Source organism: Leuciscus leuciscus (genome assembly GCF_965113295.1).
Source record: "Leuciscus leuciscus genome assembly, chromosome: 15".
In the NCBI taxonomy this organism is placed as follows: domain Eukaryota; kingdom Metazoa; phylum Chordata; class Actinopteri; order Cypriniformes; family Leuciscidae; genus Leuciscus; species Leuciscus leuciscus.
Genome location: NC_138739.1, coordinates 26,032,026 through 26,050,771, shown reverse-complemented (window position 1 = coordinate 26,050,771; position 18,746 = coordinate 26,032,026). Strand labels below are relative to the sequence as shown.

The following is an 18,746-nucleotide window of genomic DNA, read 5'->3' as shown; positions in this document are numbered from 1 at the left end:
ACAACCAGCTAATAAAGCATTACAGTAATCCAGTCTCGAGGTCATGAATGCATGAACTAACTTTTCTGCATCAGAAACTGATAGCATATTACGTAGCTTAGCAATGTTTCTAAGGTGGGAAAAGGCTGTTTTTTTATTATTACTTTATTTAAATCACAAAAAGCCAAATGGCCCTTCAGTCAGTGTTCTGTTTGTTTTTAATTAAATCAGCAGGGACTGATAGTTATCTTATGTGTTAAAATGCTGCTTTGAGGCCCCTGGTGACCTTGTATTCGGTCAGACCTTCTCAGTTCGGAGCAGAACTGGTGGAGTGTTTCCTCTAGGCACTAGTGAGTAGACTAACTAATTAGATCTTTATCTGAAGAGGTCAGAGCTCAGTTAACAGAAGCATGGAAATAAGCCTATGTGACTGGGGATGAGAAAGAGGATAAATTGCTGGCATTGATTGCTATAAAGAGAAGGATTAAATATATAGGGTTGATCAGGGACTAGTTGTCAAAATAAGTTGTTGTTACTGGTCTGTATCTCAATAATTATTCTTTAGTAGGTCAGTTAGTTGCAAGTACAAATTTACCTAATCTAACCATATTACAAAAAGTATAGTTATTTTATGAAACGGTTTTACTGAAAATCCTGTTTTTCTTGGAAAATTCCACTGAGACGAAATGCCCCACTATTGGTTAAATGGGTATTCACTGGTCCACTATTTTGGTCAACAAATTGCTTTAGTTGCACGTTATTGTTTACTTCTGATAGCTGAAATTTTGAAAGATTCTTAGCAAGGACCACACATTCATCAGTCTATGTTTATCCCAGTACATTGTGGGATATTAAGTTGTTGAGATATTCCACTGGGTACAATATCTTTTGTTAGTTTAATGTGCAACGCATATTGAAGTTTCATTATGCATACGTTGCTGGATAACTTTTACAATTACAGCTGTTCAAGTGGTGCTATGTAAACCTTTTTTCTCATCAGCAGGGTAATTAATACTCCCTTCAGAATTACTTCTATTCACATTCAATTTGCATAAAAGTCTTCTGTGTTATTTGCTTACAATGTTCATTTCCTTTGATGTAGCAAACATGTTTACATGCATACATTCACAGGCATATCCACACACACATTCCTATAGTGTTTTCTTGGCTGTAATTGACATTTGTGAGTATTAAAAGATTTTTAACACTCTGCAGCTAATGTTGTTCCTACAGATATGAAAAGACCCACACACATTGTAGCCTTGAGGGACTGAAGGATTGACCGTTACGAGAGGATCGCTTGGTTATGACACACTCTGAGGGTCAGTGGTAAATCAGCTGACGTCAGTTGAGGAATTGAATTGTCAATTTCAATCTTGAGCTCGGGCACTGGGGGAAACAGGTTCTCTGTTTCTTTGAGGGTTTTAGGAATGAGAAGTGACTATTATAAAATTGGATGCTTGAATTCTAGACTGAGCTTTAGTCTAGCTCAAGTTTTATTATGTAAGGTTTCGTGACAATATTTGTAGGATAATGTAAAGGAATATTACAATTTTGTTCTGTGTGATTTAATTCGAAGCATGAATAAAACATTTTGCAAATGGTGTCCCGGTACACAGACATTCTGAAAAATGGATGAAGTATTAGCAGGAGGTCTGGTGAGCGTTCAGTGATTATAAGTTACAAAGTTAACCTGGATTTTTGTTGTTGTTGTTGTTGTTGTTGTTGGTCAGCAGGAACAGTGACATATTAATTCATAATGAAATAATACACCCAAACTTTCTACTGCATAATTTCACTGACCAAGTTACTGACATTGACATAAATACAAACACGTACACACACAAACAACTGTAGCTGCTGCTAAGGTGTTTTTATGCGTTTTTATAACCAAGCAAACAAAAAACAAAACAAAAAAATATGCAGAAGAGTGACAAGGAATGGGGTTGTTTGGATAACGGTAATCCTAAATGAATCCTCAGAGGCACAGTAAAACCTCAGTGACTTACAAAGACTAATGGCTGTTCTACATTATGGTCCCTAATTATGCTGCCATTCATGCTTTCTTTTATAACAATTTTGAGCCTTTATTGTTTAGTTGCACCAATATGGTTTTACATAACCAAACATTGTTAACACTAGAATAGTATGAAAAAGTATCATGGCTTTAGACATTTTAATGCATGAATGGTTTTCGAAATCTCTTTTGTTTATAATTAAAGCATAAAACAATAATTAAAAAAATACAATAATTTCTCAATTTTCTCTCCCCACCTTTTGTCTCTTATACAGATCCAAAAACTGACGGATTGAAAGCATTGTTCGGCAGTTCAAAAGGAGAGCAGTCAAGAAGTCAAAGACCATGAGTTACAGCTGTGGCAAGCGACACTATAACCCTATAACACGGACCACGTAAAATGGAGACAATGTTTGGCATTATGGTTCCTGAACAGCTGTGACTGCCCTCAAGACACGTTTTTCCCAGAACCTGTGTCTTTGTAATCCTATTGGCTGTCCATCTCCTGTGATAATTTTTCTTATTTTGAGCCCTAACCTTGTTCGTTTCCCTCCTTGATCAAAACAAATCCAGTTTTTGGTCCAAAAAATGGCCTGCAGGTTCAGCTTACCTTGTGCATTTCCACCCTCCTTTCTCATCCTTTCTCTCCCTATTTTTCTCTTCCTCCATGCACCTTCATTCGTGAGGGGTGACTGCTGGCTAATTGAGGGGGATAAAGGCTACGTGTGGCTGGCAATCTGCAGTCAGAACCAGCCTCCATATGAGACAATCCCACAGCACATTAACAACACTGTCCATGACTTACGGCTGAATGAAAACAAGCTCAAGGCAATTTTCTTCAGCTCCCTCAGCCGATTTACCAACCTTACCGACCTCAACCTCACTAAGAATGAAATCTCCTACATTGAGGACGGTGCCTTCGCAGGACAGGCCAATCTACAGGTCTTGCAGTTGGGATATAACAAGTTAACCAACCTCACCGAGGGCATGCTACGAGGGTTGGGTCGAATGCAGTGCCTATATCTGCAGCATAACCTTATAGAGGTAATTGCAAACAATGCCTTCTGGGAGTGCCCAAGCCTTAGCAGTCTCGATCTTTCCTCTAACAAATTAGCAAAGCTGGATTCATCCTCCTTCACCATTTTGGGTGGGCGGCTGATAGTGTGCGAACTGGCTGGAAATCCTTTTCATTGTGGCTGTGACTTGTACAGCTTCCTTATTTGGTTGGAGGCATTCGACAATGTCACTCACACCTATGACAGGCTCCTTTGTGAGACGCCAAAGGAACTTTTTGGCTACCCTCTCCTGAGTCCTACAGGTAATCATGGAAGAAATGCTCGTTCCATCCTGGCATCCATGTGTAAAGATGGAGTGATTGTTACTAGCATAACCGCATTGCCTCCTGACTCGGACTCTTCTGGGATGGGGGTGGATATTTATGATCCGATGGGACCTTATCACCAGCCCACAGCTTCATCAACAACAGACCCCACGTATAGTCCCACTATTAAGTTGCAAACGGTCTCCCTCTCCACCGCATCCCTCTTGGTTCAAATACCCAAGCCCTACAGTAAGATGTACATCTTAGTGCAGTACAACCACACCTATGTGTCAGATGTTACAAACTTAAAGAACAAGAAAGAGATTGTCACACTAAACAACCTAAAGCCCCACACAAATTACACATTTTGTGTTGCCTCCATTCGCAATTCACAGCGATACAATCACACTTGTCTGTGTTTTGCAACTCGGGCCCCAGGGCGTGATGACTTGAAAGCAACCCCTTCTACCACCACCCATTACATTATGACCATTCTAGGCTGCCTGTTTGGGATGGTCATTGTGTTGGGCTTGGTGTATTACTGCTTACGCAGGCGTCGAATGCAGGAGGAGAAAGAAAAGGCAATTAGTGTTAAGAAAACTATTTTAGAGATGCGCTATGGGCCAGAAGTAGCAGCTGCAGCAGCTAAGGATCCTTCAGCCTTGCAGAAACTCCATGACCAGTCCCATCATCAACACCACCACAGCAAGCTGACCCAGTCAGCATCCTCCAGCTTGGGCATCCTTCACGGCTCAGCCAACACCACCTCTTCTCGACTTTCTTCCCTGCCTCAAGTGGAGAAGATGGCTACAGCTTTCTCAGAAGCCATGGCTGCCAATAAGGGCAACTACATGGATGTACGAACGTCTGCAGGAGGAGAGGATCGAGTGAGAGATGGAGTAGTAGCAGGTTCAAGGGAAGAAATCACAAGAAATGAAAATGGGATTAATGGAGGAGATGACTCTGATGATGATGGCCGAGATTCAACATCCGAGATCTCCACCATTGCCAAGGAGGTGGACAAGGTAAACCAGATTATCAATAACTGCATTGATGCACTCAAACTAGACTCTGTAGCTGTTGTGGCAGCAGCTGCGGCCACTGCGACTACAGCAGATAACACTGCCTCTCCACCACCTCCTAGTGTCTCTTCCTTAGCCAGGGGGCTAATTCCACTTTCCCCTACCATCACAGAGGCATGCCAGATCATGTCGTCCCCTAAAATCCGTCCTCCACCTCCTGTTCCTCTTGTTTTGCCCCTTTCTGAGCGGCCCGGCATCAGCGGAGGGGGCTTTCTCTCCCCTCCCTACAGGGACCCACCCCCAGCTACAGCATCACGGCCCTTGCAGAGGCAACTCAGTGCGGATGCTGCAGTTGTTCCTATCAACTCTGTTAAAAACCGCTGCAGTGTTTCTTCCGGTGGCTCTGTCAAAAGTGCTCGGGTCTTCAATCTGGACGTCCCTGACCCTCGAAGCCCAGAGTCATGCAAGTACCCTGGGAAAGGCAGCCCTATTCGGTGCGGGGAGCCAGTAGAGAGGTTGCCCTTAATAGGTGTTCAGGGAGTCAGTAATGGCAGAGGAGATGGTGGCAGCGGGGGTGGAGGGGGAGCCGGTGGTGGCAGTGGTGGTTCGGGTGGGTGTGGTGTTGTGTTCGGAGGTGGGGGCAGCACAACTCAGCAGCACCACTTGGAGGTGCACCCAGACTACCACTGCTCAGAGCACCGACACTCCTTCCCCGCCCTCTACTATGAGGGTGCCACTGACTCCCCTGCCCAGAAAGCCTCCTTTCTAAAGCCTCTCACTCGCACCAAGAAGGACACTGCCTACTCCCAGCTTTCCCCCCGCCACCACAATTACTCAGGGTATTCCTCCAGCCCTGAGTACTCCTCCGAGAGCACTCTTAAAATCTGGGAGCGCTTCCGGCCCTACAAGAAAAGCCCCCGTGAGGAGGCCTACATAGCCGCTGGCCATGCTCTTCGAAAGAAAGTGCAGTTTGCAAAGGATGAGGATCTCCATGACATTCTGGACTACTGGAAGGGAGTGTCAGCACAACAGAAACTGTGATGCTTGTGAGAGACATGACAGCAGGAAGAAAGGTTGTGGAGAAAAGAACCCGTGGCTCTTGAGACAGCTCAGCAGACTCCATCAGCAGGTGCTTTGGTCCCTGCAGACCACCACAGAGACAAGTGTTCTGAAAGAGACAGAATTAAGCAGGTGTTCCAAACTCATTAAGGCATAGATAAGCAACCAACCAGAAATGCACAGGAAATGTGGCGCTTAAAAAGGCAACCAGATTCAATTTAGAATCCCTCCATTTTACCTTGTGTTCCACCTGTGCTCTTTGCACTGTAGTTTGACAAGATAATAGTCTTAAATGAGGAATTAGTGGTTTTTATTTTACAAATGCCTGAATATACTCCCGAGAGATGGTGAGAATTGATGCTTGTCAAGATGATTGTTTACAATGTTAATTAGTAAGAAGGAAAAAAGTAAAGTTGTGAATTTAGCTTGGCTGAAGCCACAGGTCAAAAAAAAAATCCCTCCCATTCCCTAATCTCTGCTTAAACTAAGCATATTCATAGATTTGAGACACCTACACACATTTTGTGCAGCATGTGTGGGACACAGTTATCAAACCAGAGGCAGCCATCTGGATATGGTTTATATTCAAGCAGTGTGTCAATTCGATAAAACGCACAATGTTCATTTCTTTTTGGCATTCATTTGTGGCAGAGCCAGCCTTAGAGGCATCTTCCTCTTCATTTGTAGTATTTGGTCTGTTTTTTGTTTAGTTTTTTTCTTGTTCAAAGAAGGGAAATAGTAATATGGGATTTAAGAATATTGTACGTTTCAGATTAAGTATCAGAGGCTAGATCTGAGAAAGAATTATTAATTTACAAGTGGCAGCTAGATATACAGTAGACCCCATAGGTTGAAATAGATAAGGTTAATAGTCGTGTATTAGGTGTGTTACACATTTCCACACCCAGGTGTGATAGTTTGCTTTGTTTTGCCTGTTGGAAGGCAAAATACCAAAGCTAAACTGAATGCTACACTTTCATAAAATGCAAAATCAAATCTGGAAGCTACAATTTCCTGAAATTCTAAACAGACAATTTCATAATAGCTGTCTTGCTGGTGTTTTTTGTGTGTAAAAGTTTATCACAGGCACAGAACACCTTGAACCAGCTTCAGCGACTATTGTAGAATACTTTTATCTTTTCTCCATTGAATCCACAGAATCAGATGTCATATTTGCGTTTCAATGATGACTTGGTCCGTTCTACTTACAGTACATTAATTGAATACTGTAGTAGCTCTTCCTTTGTCTCTCCCCATTGATATGACCTTTTGTTTCTTGTTATAGCCCACTTCTGTTGACCTGATCTGGGTTGTGGTCAAACTAGGGAAGGTATGAAACAAATTCAATTATTTCTCACATCTCATTTTTTAAGACCTTGTTATTGTCCTTGCATGGCTTAATAGTGAAAATTAATTAGTAATTTGCAACAGAGGAATCAAGGGGTCACAGAGGTGCTAATATTATTAACACTGCCAGATTGGAAAAGTGATTGAAATTAATCTCACCCTTTCCGGTCAGGTCATCACCCAGAATGCATCCCTGGAGTTTTGCTGGTTCACCCATGGCAATTAAAGGCAAGCTGATGCCTTTCTTCTTTAGATCAATTTACTGGCTTAAAATAAACACCTCAAGCTCTTCAAAATAGGCTTCTGGGCTTTGAGAATTGAGTCATGGGCATTTTTGATTCAAGATTTCAAGACCTTATAGTAGACATGCACTGGGTTCTATCAGCACTGAGTGCAAGTGTCATTAGAATTCAGTCAGTACATAGAAATTGATCTATTTACAGTTGCATTTGGCTAGCTTAAAAAAAAATTATGAACTCTCGGAATGCATCAATAGCATGTCACGTCATCCTTCAAGGATTAAAATCAATGCTCTGTAATTGACACTGGTAAGCCAAAATACAGAGGTTTCCCTTGTGAGTCATTTTACTAAAACCTCTCAGAGGGAAATCCAGGCTGCAGTCAACCATGGTCTATGAGATCTAAAAACAAGATGAGCATTTAGAAATTGGTTACCCTGTTAAGAAAGAGGTTATATTAATGCTCATGCTAATGTTTCATGTTTAGAGTGAGAAAAAAGATAGTGAACAGTATATGAACACATGGATTGATATGAATATCATTGACAAGAGCAGACTTGTAGGAAGATAAAGAAAACAACAAAACGATAAACCCACACATGCATATATTCCACCATCATTAGCTTTTGTGAAATCTCATTTATTCTTATTTAAAACTCCAAAAGACACCCCTCCCTCCCCCCCTCAGTATTTTCCTAAACTCAGTTAGGAGATGAGTTTGCTAAACAGCCTCAAGGCTTGCGTTATTGCACTGTGGTTGGGAGATACAAAGCTAAGACAATTGGAGAGAAATTATTATGCTCTTGGAATGTTTTGTTTAAGTATTTTGTTGGCATATGGGAATGACAATGTATTTGTGGTTTGATTTCCTGCTGAAAAGTTGGTTTTTGGTAACGTATGTGTGTGTGTATGGTCTTCAAGATTTACAATGTCGATGAGATGTAACTGATGGCTGACTGTGAAAACTGTGACAAACACACAACCAAGAGAACAATCTATACTAACAATGGTTACATACAGTATATGTACAAGTAGTATTAGATTTCCAATGGGTATGTCCAGTGAAAACAAAATCGCTGTATGTGTACACATACATACAAACACACGTGCACATATACACAAACACATATGCAGAGTGTACAATCTACACATACTGTATAAGTTTACAGACACATAGTCTTAAAAGTGCCCTCTTGGCGCTAAAAAAGTGATTTATTTTAAAGGAAGGTGCCAAACATTTGTAAGATTGAAACTGTTGTTGTTTATATGTTATTTATTTGTCAAAGTAACTACATTATTTTATGATCGAAAGGTCATTGTTGTAAGTTGGTGTTTATTTCATGTGATTTTAAATTTCAGATAGGCACTTTACAGAATATTAACATAATGAATGTTTTTTTTTATTTTCCCCAGAATGCCCTCCTGATCAAGTGCACTCAAGGCCAAAACCCAGGTGCTTTTACATAATTTTGGGTTGAATTGTGTTTTGATTGATTCCCAGCTATATAATACATCGTAATGGTATCCAAATTAATATTATTTATCAGGGCTGTATTGATTTGTATAAAAAGGTACATTCTGCAGGATTTCTAAAAGCCAACATTCAAAATCCGAATCTCACTGGGAATACCTCGGAAAAAACATAGAGAGAAAACAAGTTTTGCGCACATACATTTCTACTGGAAACTCCCACAACATGAGTGAGCAAAGTTCCCCTCTCTGTACGGTTTTACAGAGGACTGTAGAGATTCAACAATTTCCGTCCTCCCACTAATAAAGTTTTAAACAGTGAAAGACTTACGGCCCACAATTCTCTGGCCTCCTACCATCTTGTCCATGGAGATAATAAGCCTTTCAAAACCTACCATTGTCCTGTGATGCAGTTGTCAAATTTAGTTGCATGTTTAGGGTGTGATGAAGCATTTTTGCTCGTTTTTTTCCCCTTCCTTTTTCCTACTAATGTATTGTGCCAGCGATTTCTCTTTCATATCTCTATTCCTCATGCTCCAGCTGAGTGTTCGTGCTTATGCTCCGGAAGCCTCGATAAAGTGAATTTAGTGTGTGGTTAGAAAACACAGAAAGCTTTTCTTGTTTTAATAAACTATTCAGAGACTTTTGGCTGCTTTAATTAGGCCAAGCCCCCGGATTAGGCACCTGAACAAGGAATAAAATGTTATTCACACTCTCCATGGCACCATTCCGTGTTTAATGCAAAAAGACTCAAATCCCAACCTCCTTTATCTCGAGATGTGTATTAGCTCAGCAGGTTAACCAAGACCTCAGAGGAGAACACGCTGTGATCGATGCTAGAGTTTTACGTGCCTTTCAGTCAGTCATTTATGCGTAATAAGCGAACTGAGCCCAGGGAAGAGAACAAATATATTTAAGTTATGGATCTGCACAAGTTTTTAAATATAACTTCAGTAATGAGATCAGTAGGTTTAATGTAGAGTACTAATTCAGTTGATTCGCTGTCATGGCAGCTTTGCGTGATATAGGGAATTGTTTTTTGGTTTGTAAACCACCTAGTTTGTGAAATGTGAATTTTTTTTGAAAACTATTTGAAGTAAACATGAAAAAGATCTGAGCCTATTTACTTTGTAATGCACATTAATTTTTCATCAAAATGTAATAACTTGTTTCACCTGACTAGCCTTTTCGCTACCACAGAAACCGAAAATTCTCGGGTCAGCAGCATTTGTCCAAATTTCAATCTTAACCATTGTATTTCATCAGAAACGATCTGAAAACAGGGCTTTAAGTGTAAAATACCGAACGTGTCCTTTAACCTTAAATGTCTACTGTATGTCCAAGTCCAAATATCTCCTCAAAGGTGTCTGTCAGCAGCTTTTCAAGAGGTCAGGCTCCATATTCTGGCATGCGTTGCCACTTTTTCCAATCCAATCAATTCCTGATTTATATTTTCTCATCGAATATGCCACAATATATGTCACTGTAAATACAGTTTCATATAATCATCGAAATTGAGTTGCCACAGTCTACAAAGACACTAACTTTTAAGTTTCAACAGCAAACATTACTCTATCTACTGTATTCCAATTCTGCAGGTCAAGTCCACTAAACATCACATCCCCACACTTCCTGTAGGGCAGGACACGTCTAGAGGTATGACTTCATACTGTGAGAGTCAAGATAAGGTTCAGGCACTACATGAAGCATCACACTTATTTTTGAGAGGAAAAAAATGGGACTCGAGGCAGAGCCCAACCTGATTCATTTTTAATGTGCCTCAAACATCAAACTTCCCATGGCCTTGTAAACTCTGTCAGGTTACGAAAAGTTCTGTTATACACACTTTTAACGCGTGCACTGTAGATGCGCTTTTTGCGTGCCGTTTTTGAGGAAAGGGTCTGCAGGGGGTCTTTTGGAAATGGCGTTTGTAATGCTTTTCACCCTGAGCAAGGATTTAATTACCCCTATATGCCAAGGCTGAAGGATTGCTGCTTTTTATCACGCCATGAAAAGATTAAAATGTCCCTCAATATGTTTTCTCCCCGGCCTGTTTTGTTATTAGCTGTCAAGACTGTTAGACTGTTAGACAAATACATTAGTTTACAGTATCATGTTGGCTTTGCTGAAAAAATATGCTGTTTAGGTTCTTATTTGCAGTCCCTTGGAGTAATAATAAATACGGTTTATTTTGTATGTGGCATTGATCAGTTAGATAGGGAGCAATATTGGCCAAAGGTTTGTTTACGACCTCTCTCATGTGTTAGATACGTAATTTATTATTTAACCAGGCATTCAATCTTTTTTGATGACCTTAGGGGCATCTAATGTATTCAATTCTAGGACATCTCACAGCATTTTCTGACCCCTTTGAGATCCACAGACGATGAGGATATTTTATTCAGAGTTGAGTGAAACGCTTCAATAGACGCAAAGAACCCTGGAGACGCGACGTATTCAAGGGAAACGAGAATGGTTTTTGCTCTTATCCTGCCGTATGCTCACAATACTGCGTTCCACGATCACTAAATTGAGAGCCTTAGGTTATCACAATGAGAATGACGTTGATGCATGTACAGTGCATGAGTTTAAGAAAGAACGAGAAAAGTGAAAACGAGTTCAAAAAGCAGTTTGTTCCGACCTCCGGGCGTGATGTTCCATTTAGAAACATGCAAAGTGGATGTGAGGGGGTGAGGGGGAGGCGGGGAGGGTAGGGGGGGAGAAAACGCAATGATAGATTCACTCGAGAAGGAAGAGGAGGAAAACACAAATCCTCTTAAAATGAGGGACATGGTTTTGCTCTTTTCCTCTCACTTTAAAAAGTCAGTTTGAGTTTGCAACCCATATACTACTGTTTAGGTTTTTAAGTGAAATTGCATATCCAAATATAGGGCAGGACATTGGAGTTTGTTTGGATAGTGGAAATTGTTAGAAAACTATAGTTTGATGAAAGATTACAAAAGCAAACTTTTTTTATATTCCTTTGGATTAACATAAATTGATGAAACATTCATAATAAGACCAGGGATGTGTTAAAGTAAGTCAATTATGATTTCATGTTTACTTTTTAAGGTTCACCTAACATTTTGCTGAGAAAGTAGATATTTTCAAAGCCACACGTTCATGTAAAGCAAATTGTGTGTCCAACTGCATTATGGGTGTGTGAGGAAGTGCAAGAAATATTTTTGTTGTTGTTGAATTTTTTGTATACATTTCTAATATCTTTCTGGGTAGTTGACATGCTAAACTCCATCTAAAACTATTTTCAACAATATTTTATTTATTTATACACTACCATTCAGAACACTGTAAAAATTATATGATCAATAAGTTAGGATAACATATGTATTTACATTGCTTTAACACATTTTCAACGTTCTTTATAAGTTATACAAGATTTAACTCATTTTTAAGTCAGTTCAATGTCATTTGAAATGTTGAAATTGTCGAAAATGTTGAAAAAAGTTGAAATTGTCGAAAATGTTGAAAAAAGTTGAAATGACTCAAACATCAAAGTTGATTGTACTTAAAAATTTAAGGCAGCAGCTTTTTTTACTGTTAGGCTAGGATGCATTCAAATGATCAAAAATGGCAGCAAAGACATTTTATAATGCTACAATAAATGATGGTGTTCAAAAAAAATTTCCACAAAAATATGAAGCAGTCAACGTTGATAAATAATATGAAATGTTTCTTGAGCAGGGATTGTGTGACACTAAAGACTGGAGTAATGATGCTGAAAATTCAGCTTTGACATGACAGGAAAAAAACACATTTTAAAATATTTTTAAAAAATTGTAATAATGTTGTTTTTACTATAGTTTTGATCAAGTTAATGCAGACTTTTTTATGTAAATGGTTGATTTTTTATTCTAAATGCGCCCGTGTGTGGCTGTGCTTCAATTGCTTGCTGTGTTGGCTCTAGTTCTGTTTATTAACTTATTTTATTTTGAAATGAGTTGATGAATTCAGACAGGGCTATAAGAGTATGCGCTAATGCAGACTCAAGGACGAAACTGCTGTTGCCAGTACATAGTAGATAAGACCTCTAAATGAGGCCTTTTATGTCCAGTGTTTCTAAAACCCTGTTGATGGTTCACCGTTTCTCTGTATTGTAAGTAATGGACTCAAAATGGACCATATTTACTTTTCTTTCTTTTTTTTAAGTGGTCATGCTCAAATTTTCCAATGAAGCACCATGAACCCCTCTTAAGGATCACTATCATAGTCATTAGCTCGCTTATGTCAAATAGCCAAATTACTGGAATAATCTCAATGTTACTGTAATGGCGATAGATGCCTGTCCGTTTTGCCAATTCAGAGCCTTTTAGCTGATAATAGCTATTTTCTAAAAAAAAATAAAAAAACTTTCTAAAAATACAGGAATCCGATTAACAGCTAAGAATACTGCTTCTGATTACATTCCAACCATATCGGCTATTCCTCGCTAGCTTTGTGTCTTTTTCTCTCAGCGTTTGGTGGAAAAAGCATTCCCAAATGAAGAGGATAATCCAGCTCTTAAATAAAAGAGTCTAGTTGGCACTTTCATTATGTGACCGTTTTATCGTTCCGACCCCATTTCAAAGGCTTTAATGGTTGGGGAATCAGGCACAGAAGATTTTAGCGTTATATTAGCTAGCCTAGCCACATTGGTGCTATCAGTTTCCAGCTGTATCATTTAATGAGGTTTGAAACGGCCAACAGAATGCAAAAAGCTGCCAACAAGGCACTTAGCATCATGCTAAAGGCTTTGTGTAGATGTTTGTTGCCTGATAGTATGAGGATTAGCATGCTAGCTTATTATGGATGTACATCTTTGTTTGTTTTGTGTGTGGCATGGATTCGCATATGGTAAGTGAGTGACTAGCAATCACACAACACATCAGGCGGCTCATTCTCCTCAGTCCACATTTGACGGTCATCCGAAGAGAGGGTAATTTTACATAGCAGAGTGTTTTCAGCCTCTTGCCGGGTGTGATATTCGGAACGTGTCTAATTCCAGTGGTCTCTAAATGAGTCTACGGCCAGCATGTGGGATATTGTGCTCTCTGCATGCATAATATGCTGAAGATAATGATCTTGGAGTTAGCTCAACATAGAAATCTGTTGGCACCAGCCTGAAAAACGCTGTATTGTTTCATTTGAACGGATACCGTATGTATTTTTCCCATTTTCACTTTTTTGATTGGCTTTTTGATTTGATTTATGTGATATTGCAAATTTAAATACTGAAAGTTAATGAAAAATTAGTCATGGAATTATCATTGCTTAAAGGCCAATGGTTGCTTGCAGTTGTTGCCTAGAGCTGATCAGGAGTGCATTGTGGGAAATTGGCATTTTAAAATAATCATCTTGCTGTGAACCACACTAGAATTGATTTATGTGTATTGTCTTTTAATTAATATATTTATTTATTTTGTTTTAACGTTAAACGATCAAGTTTGCAATGTTTAGGTCACCTGAACGGAGTCACTTATTGAAATGAAGGAAATGCGAAACATCTGTGAATTTTGTAAAGAGTCTGACTTTTTTTCTACCAAGCTTGTTCTGTATATCATTCTTTTGGGTGGGACCAGAGTGTATTTGGGGAGGTTTTATTTATTTTTATTTTTATTTTTATGGTCGGGGTTGTGCAATGATCTGTAATTAAGATGACTGAAACTATAGACTGAAAAAAAGACATGAAATTGAAATAAAGTGTTATATTTGCATGATTTCCTGTATTTTCAATGAGCCTAAAATTTATTGTTGTGTATATTGAGTGGATGTACGTCAAAAACACTATGAAACTAAAATTTCAGATGTTTTTTTTGTTGTTTTTTTCTGTGTTGTTTTGTCTTTTTACTTTCCCCCGGGGCTTTGTTGACTTACTTTTTTTCATAGCATCTCTTCCACTGCCATCACATATAAACTCATTTACATGTATAATGTAGTCAACTGCCAGCAGTAACTGAATCAATTACCTGATGAAACGATAGGTCAGATCAGTCAAATGTGACCATTTATATCAGAATGTTATGGTTCGCTCTTAATTTTTTATTTATTTTTTGGCCTTCATCATATGACTGTGCCCGTACTAATCTGACATTTTCATTCAGTAATAACAGGGTTAATTGACATGCATACCAGTTTAAAAATGACAAGCCATCATTGGTCGGGGAGGTCAACTGTCGAATGTTGAACTATAAGAGTGTGCAAAATAATCCCATTAGTAATTAATACTACTCACCCCAACAGAGTTTGACCCAGGAAAGAAGAAATTGCTTTAGCCTTTCATTTGATAGTTTATTTAATTATATACATATTTAATGTAATCCAAATAAAGCGTCAAACTAGACCAGGGTCCCAAGGCAAATTGGTTTCGGTGTCACCTTTGTTGTTAGTTGTCTCCGATGGCATTTCCAACCCATTTCAACGACATAGTCCAGTGTTGGTTTGAATTTTCACCTGATATTTGTCTACTACATAATTAACCCCACTTAGCATGAGTATAATGTAGAGCTGTTGGTTGGGTGCACATTCAAGATCTTTAGATAAATACGGTAAAGTTTACCTTGCACCTTTGAGTAGAGTTTCTCTAGGTTCCTCTTGGGCTGAAGTCTTCATTGTTCTAAAAGCTCTGATCAATCACCTCTCCTAGTTATTGATCTGCAGACATCCCAGAAGGCTTGTCTTCAACTGCTTTCTTAAGAGAGGTGTACTAAAAAGCATCTTTGGACTGTCAAAACAAACACAGAAAGGATAATTTGTCATCTCAATCGATTCCTTGTCAAGAAAAACTGAAAAGCTCTTCTGACAACTGAACTTCTCCGGAAACCTTCCCAAAAATCCCCCGGTGACTTAATTGTGAGATACTTATGTATAATTGACAGTGTAAACTGGGGGTTGGAAGTCTGAACACCACTTGCTCTGAGACTTTGATAGCCAAAATTCAATCCATCTGACAAATAAACTCATCCAGCCATAATCGATTGGACACATTCTTGCTTCAACCCATGTGGGACATCGGACACAACATATCTTGTGGTTGCAAAAGTCAGTTAGACCTTTGACAGTGTATGAGTGTCTAATGGAATCGTGTTTTTGGATCACATCAATATACTCAATATGAAATGTGTGTTCAAAATCAAAAATCAGCCACTATACTGCTTTTGAATGCTCGGTTCCACATTAAAATGTGACTTTGGTTCTCCTCTACTTAATTAACCCCTGTCTCCAGGAGGACATGATGTTGGCAAGAGGTCATAGGTCATGTTTGCATTCGATCACCAGACCTAGAAGTTGTTTCGCACTTCAGTACAATGAAGGGATTTCATTGAGTTGGGAACCATGTATGAAATATTCATCCCTCTGCATGGACCCTAGAGTTGATTCTGTTGAACACTGGTTTATTTCAATTCCATTGTTTAATATGACAGTGATTTCTCTGTTCATTCATTTATTGGTTTTTGTTTTTGTTTTTTTTGGTGGTGGTGGTGGTGATTCTCATTCTTTGTCTCTCAATTTCTGTACAAAAGATCTATTTCTATATTTGCAATAAATTTGTATCAAAAATAACAACTTTGTGTGGTTCTGTTCCCCTGCAAGTATCAGTTTGATTGATGCTTTAATGATGAAAGTTATCTTTACCATCCCATCCATCCATCGGATTGTTTGCAACCAATAATTCTAATGAGAAAGCACCATTTTCTCCCATCATGAGTGAGTGAATGCCCTGATAGCAAGAGTGTGAGTATGAAAGAAAGACTAAGTGTTGACTATGCCTCAGTTAATGTACTGTCCATCACAGTGTTTGTGATGATTAAAATTAATTGATTGCGAAACAATACATTTTACACACAAACACAGTTTCACCTCTCACCGAAACCATAAGTGAATAGACAAGAGCGGGAACCTTAAAGGTAACACTAAGAACATACCAGCATACACGGAAAAAAAACAAGAAAAAAAACACAGTTTAGCGTCGTTGGCAGCCTTGATCACTGTGTTGCAGTTTAACAAGCAAACGTTGCTAGTGTTTATCTTGTTACAGTATGTTGGCCCATTGATTATTTCGGCTTCATAATTTATCTCATAAACAGCCTATTTGCACGTTTGCATCATATTCTTACACCAGGACCAGAGGGTTGACTTTAGATTCACTCGCTGTGTTTATTTGGAGTGCCGCAGCAACCCCAAACCTGACCGTAAATGTCCACTGGGACGGAGATAAGTGGGCGTTTTTTAATTCATTCTTTCTGGGAGCTTGCACAAAGGATTGTGGGATTGACAGAGGAAATGGAAGGTGGAAGTGTTATGAGCGTCAGAAAGTTAGAAAATCTGAAGTTCCTTATACCTGCTTGCTTTTGTTTAGGCCTAGCACTTCCTTTCATCTTCCCTCTTCCCCACATTGAATACTGAGACCATTATATTGGGCTTCAGCTGCTGATGTATGGAGCCATGTGAGCCGTTATGGTGTGTGTCGAAGCTGTAATGAGAGGGCAAGATCAATAGCAGGACAGGGAGGGATGGTGTTCTCATCGAGCACCTCGCTTGCTGATTTAAGGGTCAAGCAGGGTGCTTATGCCCACCCGTAGCATAATGGACTCGCTCCGCGTCGTGTCCCCATTTCCAATTCATTTCCCGCTTATGGCATGTCAGGAACTGCAATGAAGGGTACAACTGTATTCCCCCTTGCCCTCAGGACCTTGATGGGCTATTCCGAGGCCCTGTCCTATTACTCATTTGAATGGTCATTGATGGATTCCTCCAATCAATGAAACTCACTGATCTGGTTTAATCAGGAGTACGGGCGGAATTCTAATTCTCGGATGGAGTTTAATTCCAAACATGCAGGTTGTCGTCTTTTGTTGAAAATATATTTTAAATGTAATCAATTGGTGTAGCTGTGGAGAAATCGATGCTGTAAAAAGGGTTTATTTACTCAAGAAATAATCTTTTTCAGACAAAAGCTCTTGCTTGCTCTGTCATTATTATTGTATTATTTATTGTTTGTGTGTTTTCCCTGGTTGTTATTTATGCATCAAATACATTAATAAAAAGGCCCAGTCCTCCTGGATGCATTTTAATTGGTTATTGACTATTATTTGGGACAGAGTATTTGATAAATCCGCTGTTTCGTGTTCTAGAAAGCATATTGGTCTGATGTGAACAGCTGCAGATAAAAAGCAGGGTCACCAAATCTAACAACAGTGTTAGCCTACAGGTTACTAAAATCCGTTGCATCTATCATTTTCGCACAGAATGGATTTAATGCAACCCAAAATTAACTCTGTGGATGTCTAATCTCATCCATTTCATGCTCCAGAAAGCATTTTGGTCTGATGTGAACATCTGCAGATACACAGCAGTATCACCAAATCTGACAACAAAGTGTTACAGGTTACTGAAATATGTTACCTCTATCTATTTCACAAAGAATGGCTTTTAATGTGATCCAAATTCACTCTGGTGATGTCTAATCTCCTCTGTTTTGTGTTTCAGAAAGCATTTTGGTGTGATGTGAACAGCAGGGTCACCAAATCCAACAACAAAGTGTTACAGGTTACTTACATCTGTTAACTCTCTCTATTTCTCACAGAAGGGATTTAATGTTACCCAAATTCACTAAGGTGATGTCTAATGTCATACATTCTGTGCTTCAGAAAGCATTTTGGTCTGATGTGAACAGCTGCAGACATACAGCAGGGTCAACAAATCTGATAACACAGCGTTACAAGTTTATCCTCTATTTCATCCATAATGGTTTTAGTGTTGCTGGTTATGTCTAATCTCTTCTGTTTTATACTCTAGTAAGTATTTTGTTCTGATTTCTAGTGACATCCCTCATCATATTTTCATCAAACGTATGTTTTAATTAAAACTGCTTCTTCTGTTTTCATTGTTGACGATCCAAAGAATAAAACAAAACTCTTTTAAGAACACTTTTACCAGTAATTTTGTTGACTGGATTAACACATATAGGCCTAATATGTTTTTCCCTCTAGTCTCATTGCCTGTCTTCCCATGTTGTCTTCTATTGACGTTCTAAGCTCTTCAGTCTCATGAGGTGCACAAACTCACTCTGTAGTCCTCGATAAATGTGGTCCTGTCGATTTCCTGAAGGCAATGCTAATCTTAAAGGCTGTTTTCCTTCCAAGCTACTGTATTGCCAAGAGGGATATCACTGCAAACATGGTCTAGCAGAGCTGAAAATTGCTGAAAACGTGCTATTGAGATGGTATTCTTTTTCCTGCACATAAACAAACACTTACCCATCATCCCCTGCTACGGCTCCCTGGAGGTGGGAAATT

The 18,746-nt window shown here is 39.1% G+C and overlaps 1 protein-coding gene across 4 annotated transcripts in view; it reads left to right on the top strand.

Moving 5' to 3' along the window:
* Positions 1-9,703, top strand: part of elfn2a (extracellular leucine-rich repeat and fibronectin type III domain containing 2a) — a 115,331-nt gene extending 105,628 nt beyond the window's left edge. For 2 of the 4 annotated variants that reach the window (XM_082138214.1, XM_082138213.1), the window contains exon 2: positions 2,272-9,703. In XM_082138214.1, coding sequence (XP_081994340.1) covers positions 2,585-5,380 — 2,796 coding nt within the window. In that variant the 5' untranslated portion in view covers positions 2,272-2,584 and the 3' untranslated portion in view covers positions 5,381-9,703. The remainder of the gene's footprint in view (positions 1-2,271) is intronic. The other 2 variants (XR_014197651.1, XR_014197652.1) reach the window with 2 other exon arrangements.
* The last annotated feature ends 9,043 nt before the right edge of the window (positions 9,704-18,746 follow it).